The 15,914-nt window shown below is 34.1% G+C and overlaps 2 protein-coding genes and 1 pseudogene across 2 annotated transcripts; all 3 read left to right on the top strand.

Moving 5' to 3' along the window:
- The first annotated feature begins 276 nt into the window (after nt 1-276).
- LOC117906799 (protein NRT1/ PTR FAMILY 5.10-like) lies at nt 277-14,442 on the top strand. The gene is made up of 5 exons (XM_034820002.1): nt 277-524; nt 617-834; nt 4,570-5,117; nt 5,259-6,099; nt 14,418-14,442. The coding sequence occupies exons 1-4, from the start codon at nt 389-391 to the stop codon at nt 6,073-6,075; spliced, it is 1,719 nt and encodes a 572-aa protein (XP_034675893.1). The 5' UTR covers nt 277-388; the 3' UTR covers nt 6,076-6,099; nt 14,418-14,442.
- On the top strand, nt 7,051-10,528 carry LOC117905715 (annotated as a pseudogene).
- LOC117906798 (protein NRT1/ PTR FAMILY 5.10-like) lies at nt 10,488-14,448 on the top strand. Its single transcript, XM_034820001.1, has 4 exons — nt 10,488-10,814; nt 10,903-11,120; nt 12,889-13,436; nt 13,577-14,448. Exons 1-4 carry the CDS (start codon nt 10,679-10,681, stop codon nt 14,391-14,393), a joined length of 1,719 nt encoding a protein of 572 aa, XP_034675892.1. The 5' UTR covers nt 10,488-10,678; the 3' UTR covers nt 14,394-14,448.
- The last annotated feature ends 1,466 nt before the right edge of the window (nt 14,449-15,914 follow it).

Raw genomic sequence — 15,914 nt, 5'->3', positions numbered from 1 at the left:
ATGAAGAGGCTTTTAGGTTACGAAAGTATGGTTTATGTTCCAGTGTCATCAATGTTTGGACAGCATCATCAAAATAAATAAATAAATATAAAATAAATATAAAATAAAATAAAATAAAATAACTAGTTATTTCACACTCAACATATCACATGGTCAATTTCATTGAATAAATTTGCATAACATGTCGGTGGAAGCGTAAAAAAAAGGAAAAAAGGAAAATTGCATGGAGACTTTAATGCATCCTTGTCCAAAAGTCGTGGGCACGTGATAGCTCTTAAAGAAAAAAGATAACAACCGTACCTAACAAATACATCATATGACTGCACAAAGAAAAATCTAGAGCATAAGCAGAAAACATCCTTCCCCGGTGTGTGTTTCCCCCTGAAACATGACCATAGCTGGAACTCCCGGAGGACCCGAATCACCGCTGCTGGAAGACATCGTCGATGGCTACACCGATCACAAAGGCCGTCCAGCCAGGAGATCCACCTCAGGCTGTTGGAGATCCGCGTACTTCATCATAGGTGAGCCCTAATTCCCTTCATAAATTTATCAAAAATTATTTAATTATTTCCCAAAGCTTCTTCGTACAGACCTCGGCTTTATATGGAAGCAGGTGTTGAAGTTGCAGAGAGGTTTGCATACTCTGGCATACAAGCCAATCTTATAAACTATCTTACGGGTCGATTAGGGCAGTCCATGGCCACTGCTGCCGAGAATGTGAATACATGGTCAGGGACAGGGGGTTTACTGCCCTTAGTAGGAGCATTCGTTGCAGATTCTTATCTTGGCCGCTATCGAACCATCATTATTGCTTCTTTTCTTTACATCCTGGTTAGCTTCCTGCAGCTTCTTCAAAAATTTTATGAGTTTTTCCTTGATGTGATTAGGTAATAAATCCCACTTCCACACTCATAGTTACAGCCTGTTTTTCCTGGGATTTTTTAACTTGTACAACAACTTTAAAAAATAATTCTTAAAAAATGGTAGTTGGAAAAATATTGATATATTTAAAACTTTTTTCCATGTTGAAGGTGTTTGTTGAAAAGACAACGTTTTACAATTTTCAAATTCATTGTATACATTCAAAAGAATTGAATTTGAATTAAATGTGTCTCTTCAAAGGACACCTACAATTCTAGAAAATTAGATTTAAACTAAAAGTGTTTCCTAAAAAGACACCTTGTATAATTTCATAAATTTTAATTTATGCTACAATCCCTTAAATTTGATTTTATATTGAAAGTGTCCATTCAAAAAACACTTTTTACAATTCCAAAAAATTTGGATTTATACTAAAGATGTCTCTTCAAGAGATATTTTTCATAATTTCACAAATTCCAATATATAGTAAAGATGTCTCTTGAAGAGACACCTTCCATAATTTCACAAATCTTAATTTATACTATGTGTCTTTTGAATTTGGTTTTATATTGTTAGTGTCTCTTCAAAAGACATTCCACAATTTCATAAATTTTAATTTATACTACTAGTATCTCTTGAATTTGATTTTAAGAGACACATTCTAAAATTCCAAAAAAATTGAATTTGATTTTAAGAAACATTTTCTACAATTCCCAAAAAATTATATTTGTACTGAAGTTGCCTCTTCAAGAGACACTTTTCACAATTCCATATAATCTAATATATACTAAAGATGTCTCTTCAAGACACATCTTTCATAATTTCATAAATTTTAATTTATACTATAATTGTCTATATTGAATTTATATTAATTTTAAGAGACAATTTTAGTATATCTTGGATTTTGTAGAATTGTATATAAATCCAATTTTTTTGGAATTGTAGAAGGTGTCTCTTTCAATATAAAATCAAATTGAAAAGACTCTTATAGTATAAATTAAAATTCGTAAAATTGTGGAAGGTGTCTTTTGAAGAGACACCTTCAATATGTATTGGATTTTATGAAATTATAGAATGTGTCTTTTCAAGAGACATCTTTAATAGAAATCCAATTTTTTTAAAATTTTAAAAAGTGTCTTTTGAAAAGACACATTCAATGTGAAATCAAATTCAAAAGACATGAAAAATGGGTTTGCATTAGAAAAATTAAATATAAAATATTTTTTTCCACCTCTGCATGCTACATGTCTAAAAGTGTCATAAAATTGGAATTATTTTTCAATCTATGGTATTTTTAAAAATAATTTCTAAAAAAAACAATACATTAATCAAAATTCCTGTTTTTCCTTTAGATTTGTGATTTTCTAACAATCCTTTTTTCATCTTGGCCAACTTCCATTTTATCTCAAATTTACATCACTGTTTTATTAATGATTTCTCAGCGTAATTTATTCCAAAAATAGGTGAAAAATCATGGTATATTATTATTTCTCTATTATTTAATGATTATGTTAATGGAAAGTTAATCACAATCATATCTCAGGTGGATTATTTATTATTTTCTTTTCAAATAAATATTCTATAAAGTTTAAAAATTGGCCACGTGCTTTAAAATGTTGTGCGTGCAGCATGTGCCTTGTGATCCATCCAAGGGAGACGATAAAAAATGAACCTCGAAGTCTACTAGCATGATATTATGGAGATTTGGGTATTAATTAATTCTATTATTCTACACTGGGTGTTAGTTCAATGTGGACAAAAGTCTCCCATCAATCACTTCATTGTATTTTATGGGTATTGTAACCTCTAAGCTAAAAGCAAATAATTTAAAAAACTAATCATTCATATGAATATATACTAGTAAGTTAAAAGAGTAAACAAAATTTCTCAGTTTATAATTTTAATAATCTGTTAGTCCTGAATGTGATTTGCGTTTATGTTATTATGTTTGTGAGAAGCTATTTCAATTGGGTTGTATATAAGGTACTTATAGATATATTCTCCTTCTCTTTTACCACTTTTGTAATAATTTGTTTTAAATTATATAGATATTGTCTATTTTAAATTAAGAGGATCTTCAAAACTTAAAAAAAAAAAAAAAAAAAAAAAAAAAAAAAAAAGGTCTACATGATTAAAGAAATTCATACATAATTTTTTCTCTGATATGATATAAGATATCACAATCATCTCACTCCCTCAATATACAAATATTGTGCTCCATGGGTTATGAGGCCAAACCTGCTTGTACATCAAGGTTGGGGATCGACTTAATTTGATAACATTTATAATGGTTTGCTCTCAATTATGTAAATATTGTCATTTCTCAATCCAAAAGATTTTCACATGTTTAAAGCATATCCACATTATTAAGAAGAATTCATATATATATATATATATATATATATATATATATATATATATAAAAGCAACTTTTTCCCCAATTGAATTTGGAATACCATGATTTTTGTCTTCTTCTTTGATTTTCTTTTACTTTGTTTTGTCACTTTTTTTTATCCTTTTTGTTTGCTTTAATTTATTTTTTTTCCTTTCCTTTCTTACCACTCTCAACATTTTCCTACTTCACCTTAATTTGTTATTTTTTTTCCCTTTCTTTTCTTACCACTCTCAACATTGTTCTACTTCACCTTGGTTTCAAAATTTCATTGAAAATTTTTGTGAAAAAATAAATTGGTTTCTAATTTTCAGAAATAAAAAATAAATTAACCATTTTAAAATAATGAAAATGCTTCTTTTTCACTTCCATTTTTCTATGCTTTAACTAAGAATGTCTTGACAATGTTTTGGCCTCACAGAAATTTATAACTAGACATAAGCAATGTTAATTTTTATGATGAAAGTCTTTTGGATGAGATGTGACAAGTAACAACTTCCAATTCATAATGAAGTGTGATAATGGCAAAAACATGTAACAATTGGACTTTTGAACTCAAAATGTGTTAGCAATCTTTTACTAAAAGAATGTACAACTTTTTTTTTTTTTTTTAATCAAAGTTCACTATTGATATGCCTAAGCATTTCAACAGATACAATCTAATGGCTTAAAAGACAGATAAGAATTGTGAAAATTTTAGTATTGGTAATTAATTTAAAGACCTTAAGAAATATTTTTGGAAAAAATATAAAAAATCAATTTGAAAGATTTTAAGGCCATATCTGTAGAAAGTTTGTTTAAAATGATCAAAGAAAATGATTTGCTCAAAAATCTAACTTTTCTACATCTAACATTTCTATAAATAATCAGATAAGAGAAAAGTTGGCTTTTTGAAATGAGTTGATATCATACATAGTCCATAACTGAATGCAGTACAATGGTGTCCCAACCATATATACCACCTTGAAAAACACTCATGGAGTCCATGAAATCAGTGCTTATATAAAGGCAGGAAAAATTTTTCTAATGTTAGACCCACAAGAATTACTAGATTACAACCATTTCCTGGTCCCTTGAGCACTGGCAACGAGTCGCCGGGGAAATAACCTGCATCAGATTCTAGACTCTCCCCATTGTTGAAAAATTCGTACTCCTAAAAAGGACTAGACAGAAATCAGAAATGTTAGGAAGATAATCATTTTGAAATGTATTAAATTCTGTGTGGTTTTTAAAGCACTAATTCTAGCATACCGTTTGAAGCTTCTTCTATGCTTGAATGATAATATCTTTGAATGGATTGACATGAAATGCAGGGACTAGGGTTGTTAACACTGTCTGCTGTGCTTCCTTCTCCCAGCCCTTCTGACTGCCAAAAAAGCAACCAAATCACATCATGTTCTCCTCCTCAGCTCCAAATAATCCTCTTCTTTTTCTCATTGTATTTAGTGGCAGTAGGGCAAGGTGGGCACAAGCCTTGCAACCAGGCATTTGGAGCCGACCAATTTGATGGACAAAATCCAGAGGAATGCAAAGCCAAAAGCTCATTTTTCAACTGGTGGTATTTTGGTCTTTGCTTTGGTACTGTAATAAATTACTCCGTCTTGAGCTACATTCAAGAGAACTTGAATTGGGGTCTTGGATTTGGAATTCCATGCGTCGTCATGATAGCGGCACTGCTCCTTTTCTTGCTTGGGACTAGGACTTATCGATATAGTGTCAAAAAGGATGAGAAAAGCCCATTTGTGAGAATTGGTAAGGTGTTTCTTGCAGCAGCTAAGAATTGGCAAACAATGCCTTCATTGGTAGCTACAGAAGAGTTAGCTAGAGAAGCCCCACATCACCAGGTTTCTCAACAATTCAAGTAAGGCTGTAGTAAAAATGATCCTCAGAGATTCGTCTTAATGTTTTGAAATTTGATAGTTTTTTTTTCCTTTTGCGCTCACTTTTACTTCATTGGAATTCATTTAACATATCATATTTGGGTCACTTTCTATTTTGAAAGGTGCTTGAACAAGGCGTTGTTTGTACCAGATGGTTCCAAAGGAAATGGAAGGCAGTGTACCATTGATGATGTTGAAGAAGCAAAGGCAGTTTTAAGGCTGTTTCCCATATGGGCTACTTGTCTCGTGTATGCTATTGCGTTCGCACAGTCATCTACTTTCTTTACCAAGCAAGGAATCACCATGGACAGATCGATTGGATGGGGGATTGACATACCAGCTTCTTCACTCCAAGCCTTTATCGGCCTCTCCATTGTCCTCATTGTCCCCATATACGACCGCATCTTGGTTCCTATTGCAAGAACCTTAACGAGGAAGCCATCTGGCATAACAATGCTTCAGAGGATCGGAACAGGCATGTTTCTGTCCGCCATTTCCATGGTAGTGGCAGCGCTAGTTGAGATGAAACGGCTAAAAACCGCTCAAGAACATGGGCTGGTTGATATGCCAAACGTGACTCTTCCAATGAGTGTATGGTGGTTGCTTCCCCAATACATCTTGTTTGGAGTTTCTGATGTGTTCACCATAGTTGGTCTTCAAGAGTTTTTCTATGATCAAGTCCCAACCGAATTAAGGAGTGTCGGTATCGCCCTCTACCTCAGTATCTTAGGTGTAGGGAACTTCCTGAGCAGCTTTCTTATCTCTGCAATTGAAAAAGCAACTGGTGGAGATGGCCAACATAGCTGGTTCAACGATAATCTCAATCGGGCACATCTCGATAACTATTATTGGGTTCTTGCAGGGCTGAGTGCAGTAGGATTGAGTTTATACCTGTATTTTGCAAAGTCTTACATATACAATAGGGGAAGTACATTATGAATGTTATTGCCTCAATTGTTGTAAATCACTCACACTTCACCAACATGGCCCTTCTCAATTTTAGACACAAACTCATAGTTGGTATGTCAACACTACTCCTAGAGGACCTTTTAGCTTAGAGAGAATGCGCAAATTATGTAGTAAGCATAATGCTTTTGAAGCTCTAGAAAGGCATATGTGATAGTTTATGTAGTTACCAAAATCAAGTAGTTTTAAAATGTTGGGTCGGATAACCCTCTTAGTTGTTGTGGGTCAACGATGCTCGAGCATGTACTTGTTTTGAGTTCCTATTTTTTTATATAAGTTTTTATGGATTGATCACAAGCGGTTAGAGCACATTTACATATCTTATTTTGATTTGATTATCCAAGATTATTAAATTTTGTATCTCTTCATCGTTAACCCTTTACACAGAAAGTTTGTTAGGGTAGAATCTTGCAATAATTTATAAATAAATTACTTTCAAAAGTATCCTTTGATCTAATTAATAATGGATTAATAATTATATTTAAAAATTGGAATTTATTATATTTTACCCTTCAACCTATTACATGTTTTTCACATTGTCCCCCATATTTAAAATCGAGTAATCATCTGTACATCTTAAATGCTTGCAATGGACATTTGTCATGTAATGTTAAATTTAATAAACAAAGTATTATGTGTTGAACACGTAAGCTCAATAAGTGAGGGTAAATTTGTACTTTTAATATGAGCAAATTTTGAATATAATGCAATTTTAAAATTGTTTTTATGTCCTTTTTTCTTTTTCTTTTTTTGGGTATTTATCTTTCCATGTCAGCGGCCTAAATATCATTGGAATGTGCTTTTGGGCACACGCTTAAAGATCAAGTTAGCCCCTATAGTAAAAGGATAACGAGCCCCACAAATTGATTGCAAGACTGTACCGAGAAAAAGCCAAAAGAAAAATGAGAAAATATCCTTCCGGGTGTGTTTTGTGGCTGAAACAAAGCCATGGCTGGAACTCCCAGAGGCCCCCGATCTCCGCTGCTGGAAGACACAGTCGATGGCTCCATCGATTACAAGGGCCGTCCAGCCAAGAGACCCACTTCCGGCGGTTGGAGATCCGCATATTTCATCATGGGTACCAACCCCTAACCACTAATCCTACCCATGAAATTATATGCTTATATTCCAAATAGCTTCTTTATAAAGACTCCAGATTCATATTTATGTAAGCAAGTGCTGAAGTTGCGGAGAGGTTTGCATACTTTGGCATACAGTCCAATCTTATAAACTTCTTCACGGACCGACTGGGACAGTCCATACCCACTGCTGCCGAGAGTGTGAATACATGGACAGGGACGGGGAGTTTGATGCCATTAGTAGGAGCATTTGTTGCAGATTCTTATCTTGGTCGTTATGCCACCATCATTAATGCTTCTCTTCTCTACATCCTGGTTAGTTTCCCTCCTCCTTCATAATAGTAATGACCTTGTCATTGATATGATCCAGTGATAAAATAGATTTCCTGATTTTGGTTGGCTTTCTGAAATGAATTGATATGATTGGAGTACAATAGTGTCTTGCTCATCCCTACCCTTTGCTTGCTACCTTGAAAAGACTCACGGGAATCCATGAAATTAGCAGTCATATGAAGGCAGGAAAACTGATTAGTGGATATGTTCTAGTGCTACGACCATAAGAATTACTAGATTTGTTTGCAACCATTTCCTGAGTCTAGCTTAGTTCTGGTAACAAGTCACTAGAAAAATTATTTGTACCCACTCTGTCAATGATATAAATATTGTACACTCTGAACCGAACAAACTCTCGTGGTTTTAAAATGCATTACAATATTAAGAATAATTCATTCATACATAGAGATAAAAAATTTTACTTCTATTTGATGTTGAATATCACAATAGAATGGACAATATATATACGGTTAGAAGTAAGTCATTACAAATAATATTAAAGTCAATCCCCAAATAGTGTGGGAGTTAATTATTTGGCTTCACAAGGGTCATTTGTATGTTTCACCCTACAATCCTACACAACAAGATGAGGACACCATGTCTAGATAAAAGGTGATTATAATATCTTACATTAGATAGAGAAAAAGGTTTCTAACGTTATATATACATATATATGTGAGGACTACTCTTAATCTTATAAATGCATTTTATGCCATGAGGACCTATTGGATGAGAGTGGAGCGTTACATTAATTACCTGCAACTGATTCTAGACTATCCCATCATTGAAATATTTGTGATAGGAAGAAAATCATGTTAAAATGTCTACAATTCAGCCTGGTTTTTAAAGCTCTCAAACTAACAATATTATTATGCTTAAAGGCACCAATCTGTTTTAGTTTATCTGACATGGTTGAGTGTGCGTTTTAATTAGCATACTCTATACTTGAATGATAGTCATCATTGAATGCGTTGGTATCAAATACAAGGATTAGTGTTGTTAACATTATCTACTGTGTTTCCTGCTCTCAGCCCTTCTAACTGCCCAAAACGCAACAAAACCATATCGTGTTCTCCTCAGCTCCAAATAATCTTTTTTTTTTCTCGTTATATTTAGTGGCAGTTGGGCTAGGTGGGCACAAGTCTTGCATCCAGGCTTTTGGAGCAGACCAATTTGATTGACGAAATCCAGTGCAGTGCATAACCAAATGCTCATTCTTCAACTGGTGGATTTTTGGTGTATCTGTTATTAACATGGTAACTCTAGTCAGTCTTGAGCTACATTCAAGACAACTTGAATTGGGGTCTTGGATTTGGAATCCCATGAATTGGCATGATACTGGGGCTGCTCATTTTCTTGCTTGGGACTAGGACTTATCGGTATAGTGTCAAAGGCCATGAGAGAGGCCCATTTATGAGAATCGGTCAGGTGTTTATTGCAGCAGCTAAGAAATGGCTAGCAACACTTCATAGATAGCTACAGAAGATTTAGCTGGAGGAACCTTGCAACAACAAGATTCTCAACAATTCAAGTAAAAGCAAATAACTTTCTGCATTGTCAAATAATATTTTAGAAACATGTTCCTTTGTAAAGAATTTTTCAAAATCAAGACCTTGTATAGATTCATTTCTAACTTTTAGAAACCATAAAAAGGTTCCTTAGACCTTTATATATCTATATACTTGATGTTTTTTGGAAGGTTTCTGAACAAGGCATTGCTTGCACAAGATGGTTCGAAAGGAAATGGAAGGCAGAATACTATTGATGATGTTGAAGAAGCAAAGGCAGTTTTAAAGTTGTTTCCCATAGGGGCTACTTGTTTGGCGTATGCTATTGTGTATGCTCAGTCATCCACTTTCTTTACAAAGCAAGGATTCACCATGGACAGATCAATTGGATCAGGGTTTGACATACCAGCTGCTTCACTTCAAGCCTTTATTGGCCTCTCCATTGTCCTCACCATTCCTCTATGACCGCATCTTTGTTCCCATTGCAAGAACCTTAACTAGGAAGCCATCTGGCATAACAATGCTCCAGAGGATCAGAACAGGCGTGTTTCTGTCTGCTATTTCCATGGTAATTGCAGCACTAGTTGAGATGAAACGGCTCAAAACTGCGCAAGAACATGGCTTGGTTGATGTGCCAAATGCAATTCTTCCAATGAAAGTATGGTGGTTGCTTCCCCAATACATCTTGTTTGGAATTACTGATGTGTTCACCGTGGTCGGTCTTCAAGAGTTTTCCTATGATCAAGTCCCAACTGAATTAAGGAGTGTCGGTCTCGCCCTTTGCCACTTGGCGGAGGAAAACCCCAAAACTCAAAAGGGTTATTTGAATAAAAGTGATGAAATCATCCTCATTTTGTAAATCTAACCCTTAACTTTTTTTTAACCCTAAAAAATATCAATTTTAAACTAAAATACCTTCACTTTTTTCTTACAAAAATAACCCTCTTTTAAAATACATGTAAATAATCAATATGTTAAGGGGCATTTTCATATAAAAACAAGGTACTTCTAGAAACAAGAAATAAAGAAGGTTAAATTTACAAATATAAGATTTTTTTTATCTTTTCTAATCAATTAATTCAAATTAAAAATACAACCTAATAATGGTATGAAAGCCAAGATAGGAACTAATATTCAATAAAAGAAAATACAACCTAATAATGGCCTAAAAGTCAAGATAGGAACTAATTTTAAATTTATAAAATTAAAACTATCTCATGGCATAGTTAGGTTGGTGCCTGTCACGCAACTTTTAAATCTGATTTTCAAAAGCTCGTCCTTTGTCGCATTGGGCTGTATAAATAGGATTCATTTATCGTTCATCATTTCCATGAAGAGGCTTTTAGGTTACGGAAGTATGGTTTATTCTCCAGTGGATGCCATCATCAAAATAAATAAATAAACTATTTCACACTCAACCTATCACATGGTCAATCTCATTCAATAAATTTACATCACATGTCAGTTGAAGCATATAAAAGGGAAAATTGCATAGAGACTTGTTGAATCCTCTTATCCAAAAGTCGTGGACGCGAGATAGCTCTTAAAGAAAAAGATAACAACCGTGCCTAACAAATACATCATATGACTGCACAAAGAAAAGTCTAAAGCAAAAGCAGAAAACATCCTTCCCCGGTGTGTGTTTCCCCCTGAAACATGACCATAGCTGGAACTCCGGGAGGCCCCGAATCTCCGCTGCTGGAAGACACCGTCGATGGCTACACGGATCACAAAGGCCGTCCAGCCAGGAGATCCACCTCAGGCGGTTGGAGATCTGCATACTTCATCATAGGTAAGCCCCAATTCCATCCATAAATTTATTAAAAATGATTTATTTCCCAAAGCTTCTTCATACAGACCTCGGCTTCATATGTAAGCAGGTGTTGAAGTTGCAGAGAGGTTTGCATACTATGGGATACAGGCCAATCTTATAAACTATCTTACGGGTCGATTAGGGCAGTCCATAGCCAGTGCTGCCGAGAATGTGAATACATGGACAGGGACGGGGAGTTTACTGCCATTGGTAGGAGCATTCGTTGCAGATTCTTATCTTGGCCGATACCGAACCATCATTATTGCTTCTCTTCTTTACATCCTGGTTAGCTTCCTGCAGCTCCTTCAAAACTCGTATGAGTTTTTCCTTGATGTGATCAAATAATAAATCCCACTTCTACACTCAGTTGCAGCCTGTTTTTCCTTTAGATTTGTGAGTTTCTAACAATCTTGTTTTCATCTTGACCGACTTCCATTTTATCTCAAATTTACTTCACTGATTTATTAATGATTTCTCAGTGTAATTTATTCCAAAAATAGGTGTATGATTATTTCTCTATTATTTAATGATTATGTTAATGGAAAGTTAATCACAATATATCTCGGGTGAATTAATTATTATTTTCTTTTCAAATGAATATTATAGAAAGATTAAAAATTGGCCACGTGCTTTAAAATATTGAGTGTGCAGCATGTGGCTTGTGATCCATCCAAGGGAGACAAAAAAAAAATGAACCTCGAAGTCTACTACACTGGGTATTAGTTCAATGTGGACAAAAATCTCCCATCAATTACTTCCTTGTATTTTATGGGTATTGTACCTTCTAAGTTAAGATGTAAATAAATTAAAATAGTAGTCATTCATGAATATATACTAGTAATTTAAAAGAGACAACAAAATTTCTCAGTTTATTATTTTAATAATCTGTTAGTCCTGAATGTGATTTATGTACATGTTATTATGTTTGTGAGAAGCTATTTGACTTGGGTAGCATATAACTTGATATATTATCCTTTTCTTTTACCATTTTTGTAACAATTCGCTTTCAGTCGTGTAGATATTGTCCATTTTAAACTAAAAGGATCTTCAAGATTATAAAAAAAATCTACATGATTAATAAATAAGTTCATACATAACTTTTTCCCTTATATAAAATATCACAATCATCTCACTCCCTCTCCTCCCCATATGCAGATGTTGTATTGATATCATTTACAATAGATCACTCTCAATTATGTAGATATTATTTGTTTTCAATCCAAAGAACTTTCAAGTTTTTAGAGCACATTCACATGATTAAAAGGAATTCATATATAAATAGTATTAGGAACTCTTTCCCTTATCGAATTTGAAAAAAGATTTTTTGTCTTCTTCTTTTATTTTCTTTTGCTTTGTTTTGTTTTATCACTTTTTTTCTTTTTTTTTGGTTTTGTTTGTTTAATTTATTTTTTCCTTTCCTTTCTTACCCCTTTCAACATTTTCCTACTTCACCTTAATTTGTTTTGTTTTTTTCCTTTCCTTTCTAACCACTCTCAACATTTTCCTACTTCATCTTGGTTTCAGAATTTCATTGAAAATTTTTGTGAATAAATAAATTGGTTTGTAATTCTTAGAAAAAATTGTAAACCTAAGATCATCTTTTTAAAATAATGAAAATGCTTCTTTTTTACTTTCATTTTTTCTATGCTTTAACTGAGATCGTCTTGACAATGTTTTGGGCTCACAGAAATTTATTACTAGACATAAGCAACGTTAATTTTTATGATGAAAGTCTTTTGGATGGGATGGGACAAGTAACAACTTCCAATTCATACTCAAAATGTAATAATTGCGCTTTTCAACTCAAAATGTGTTAGCAATCTTTTACTAAAAGAATGTACAACTTTTTTTCTTTATTCTAGACTCTCCCCATTGTTGAAAAATTCATACTCATACAAAGGACTAGATAGAAATTAGTCATGTTAGGAAGAAAATCATTTCAAAATGTATAAAATTCAGTCTGGTTTTTAAAGCACTAATTCTAGCATACCGTTGGAAGCTTCTTCTATGCTTGAATGATGATTATCTTTAAATGGATTGACATGAAATGCAGGGACTAGGGTTGTTAACACTGTCTGCTGTGCTTCCTTCTCCCAGCCCTTCTAACTGCCAAGAAAGCAACCAAATCACATCATGTTCTCCTCCTCAGCTCCAAATAATCCTCTTCTTTTTCTCATTATATTTAGTGGCAGCAGGGCAAGGTGGGCACAAGCCTTGCACCCAGGCATTTGGAGCCGACCAATTTGATGGACGAAATCCAGAGGAATGCAAAGCCAAAAGCTCATTTTTCAACTGGTGGTATTTTGGTCTTTGCTTTGGTACCGTAATAACTTACTCTGTCTTGAGCTACATTCAAGAGAACTTGAATTGGGGTCTTGGATTTGGAATTCCATGCGTCGTCATGATAGCGGCACTGCTCCTTTTCTTGCTTGGGACTAGGACTTATCGATATAGTGTCAAAAAGGATGAGAAAAGCCCATTTGTGAGAATTGGTGAGGTGTTTATTGCAGCAGCTAAGAATTGGCGAACAATGCCTTCATTGGTAGCTACAGAAGAGTTAGCTAGAGAAGCCCCACATCACCAGGTTTCTCAACAATTCAAGTAAGGCTGTAGTAAAAATGATCCTCAGAGATTCGTCTTAATGTTTTGAAATTTGATAGTTTTTTTTCCTTGTACGCTAACTTTTACTTCATTGGAATTCATTTAACATATCATATTTGGGTCACTTTCTATTTTGAAAGGTGCTTGAACAAGGCGTTGCTTGCACCAGATGGTTCCAAAGGAAATGGAAGGCAGTGTACCATTGATGATGTTGAAGAAGCAAAGGCAGTTTTAAGGCTGTTTCCCATATGGGCTACTTGTCTGGTGTATGCTATTACGTTCGCACAATCATCTACTTTCTTTACCAAGCAAGGAATCACCATGGACAGATCGATTGGATGGGGGATTGACATACCAGCTTCTTCACTTCAAGCCTTTATCAGCCTCTCCATTGTCCTCATCGTCCCCATATATGACCGCATCTTGGTTCCTATTGCAAGAACCTTAACTAGGAAGCCATCTGGCATAACAATGCTTCAGAGGATCGGAACAGGCATGTTTCTGTCCGCCATTTCCATGGTAGTTGCAGCACTAGTTGAGATGAAACGGCTCAAAACCGCTCAAGAACATGGGCTGGTTGATATGCCAAACGTGACTCTTCCAATGAGCGTATGGTGGTTGCTTCCCCAATACATCTTGTTTGGAGTTTCTGATGTGTTCACCATGGTTGGTCTTCAAGAGTTTTTCTATGATCAAGTCCCAATCGAATTAAGGAGTGTTGGTATAGCCCTCTACCTCAGTATCTTTGGTGTAGGGAGCTTCCTGAGCAGCTCTCTTATCTCTGCAATTGAAAAGGCAACCGGTGGAGATGGCCAACATAGCTGGTTCAACGATAATCTCAATCGGGCACATCTCGATTACTATTATTGGTTTCTTGCAGGGCTGAGTGTGGTAGGATTGAGTTTATACCTGTATTTTGCAAAGTCTTACATATACAATAGGGGAAGTACATTATGAATGTTATTGCCTCAATTGTTGTAAACATGCTCAATAAAAATTGTTACCATAAATTTGTGTATGTGTTGCAGTTCAACAGTTAACTAGGTTTAGCATTTTAAAAATAAAGATAAATAGAAGAGATATTGAGCATTGTGTATTGATGGTTCCATATGAATGCATGATTTTTTATAATATAAATAAAAATTAAAAATTTCATCGTTATGACAATCAAATCTTACTCTTATTAGGGATTTAAATTCCTAACTTTTACACGATACTTACACGGATTATCTTCATTTTGATTCTATTTATTGTCGTATTCTCGCATACCAAATACACCCTCATAAAAATGATGGATCTAATTTGAGGCAGCTTAAAATTCTTTGTGGGTGCATTTGTTAGTTTTAGTTTTTGGGGCTAACTAGACAACCACACAGGCTGAGCCTTAATTCTCTTAGCTTGGGTTTGGGCTGCCTCAGGCCACCCTTAGCTTGACCCAAGGAGTTCTTCAAATTGGGCTGAAAAATTAAGTCCTTGCTTAGGCCTGACCCAGGAAGCAAGCATTTTGTTAACAAAATTTAATTCTTATAATGTTTACAAGTGGATGGACCGCGATTGTAGTACTTGGTGAGCATCTAAGTCCTAATCATTTTTCATGTGGTAAATAGCTTACCAAACATGCATTTTTAATCAAAGTTAAAGTGTCATGCACTAGGGTGATTTAAGAAGAGATTTTTTTTTTTTCCTTTTTGTTTTCTTTACCTGCTCTTGATGCATTTATGGTGGCAATCATTCAACAGTAACAAGTGTAATAGATGAACAATAAGGTTCAAGGGAAAATATTGACAAAAGAAGTGTTTAAAGATCAATATAATTTCAAGTACCTATGTCTCATTTGCCGTTATTGTTCAAGTTATTCCTCATTTGGTATTATCTATGTAATTTTGTCTTTTCAAAGACTATTTGTTTAGTCAATTTTATATTGATCACTCATTCTTATAATTTTTGGGTGGAATTATGTAAATATGAATTGTATATTTACAAAATATATATGTAAAGAGAATAAAAAAAAATGATTTTCATTTCATATACTAAAATAGTGTCAACATCGCATTATCCCAAAATGCTCTTACATGTGTTTTGGTTTTAAAATAACACTATTTTAGACTAAAAGTACTTTCGTTGGTTGAATGATGTATCATCCTTATGTGAGTTAGATTAATATGTAAAAGTATTTTTCGAGTACTATAAGATCAGACATTGTTTAGTGCATGAAATGAGAATCATTTTTCCCAAAATACATTTTTCATGGACATACACTTTTTTAGGCTATCTTTTTATTCATATTTTGTAAATAGTGCATGTTTACATAATTTATCCTAATTTTCTTTTGCATGAGTATGATCTTGTGGGAGAATATTTGCATGTATGTGCATTTCCATGTTTAGGGAATATGTCATTTTAAGTCGCTATATCTACATTGCCTCAAGCATGTCTTAAGTTCATTGCTATTATATTAAGTCATACTTTAGGTGTGTT

This window comes from Vitis riparia, chromosome 18, assembly GCF_004353265.1.
Source record: "Vitis riparia cultivar Riparia Gloire de Montpellier isolate 1030 chromosome 18, EGFV_Vit.rip_1.0, whole genome shotgun sequence".
In the NCBI taxonomy this organism is placed as follows: Eukaryota; Viridiplantae; Streptophyta; class Magnoliopsida; order Vitales; family Vitaceae; genus Vitis; species Vitis riparia.
The sequence above is the reverse complement of the archived record's forward strand: the minus strand, read 5'-3'. Positions and strand labels throughout refer to the sequence as shown.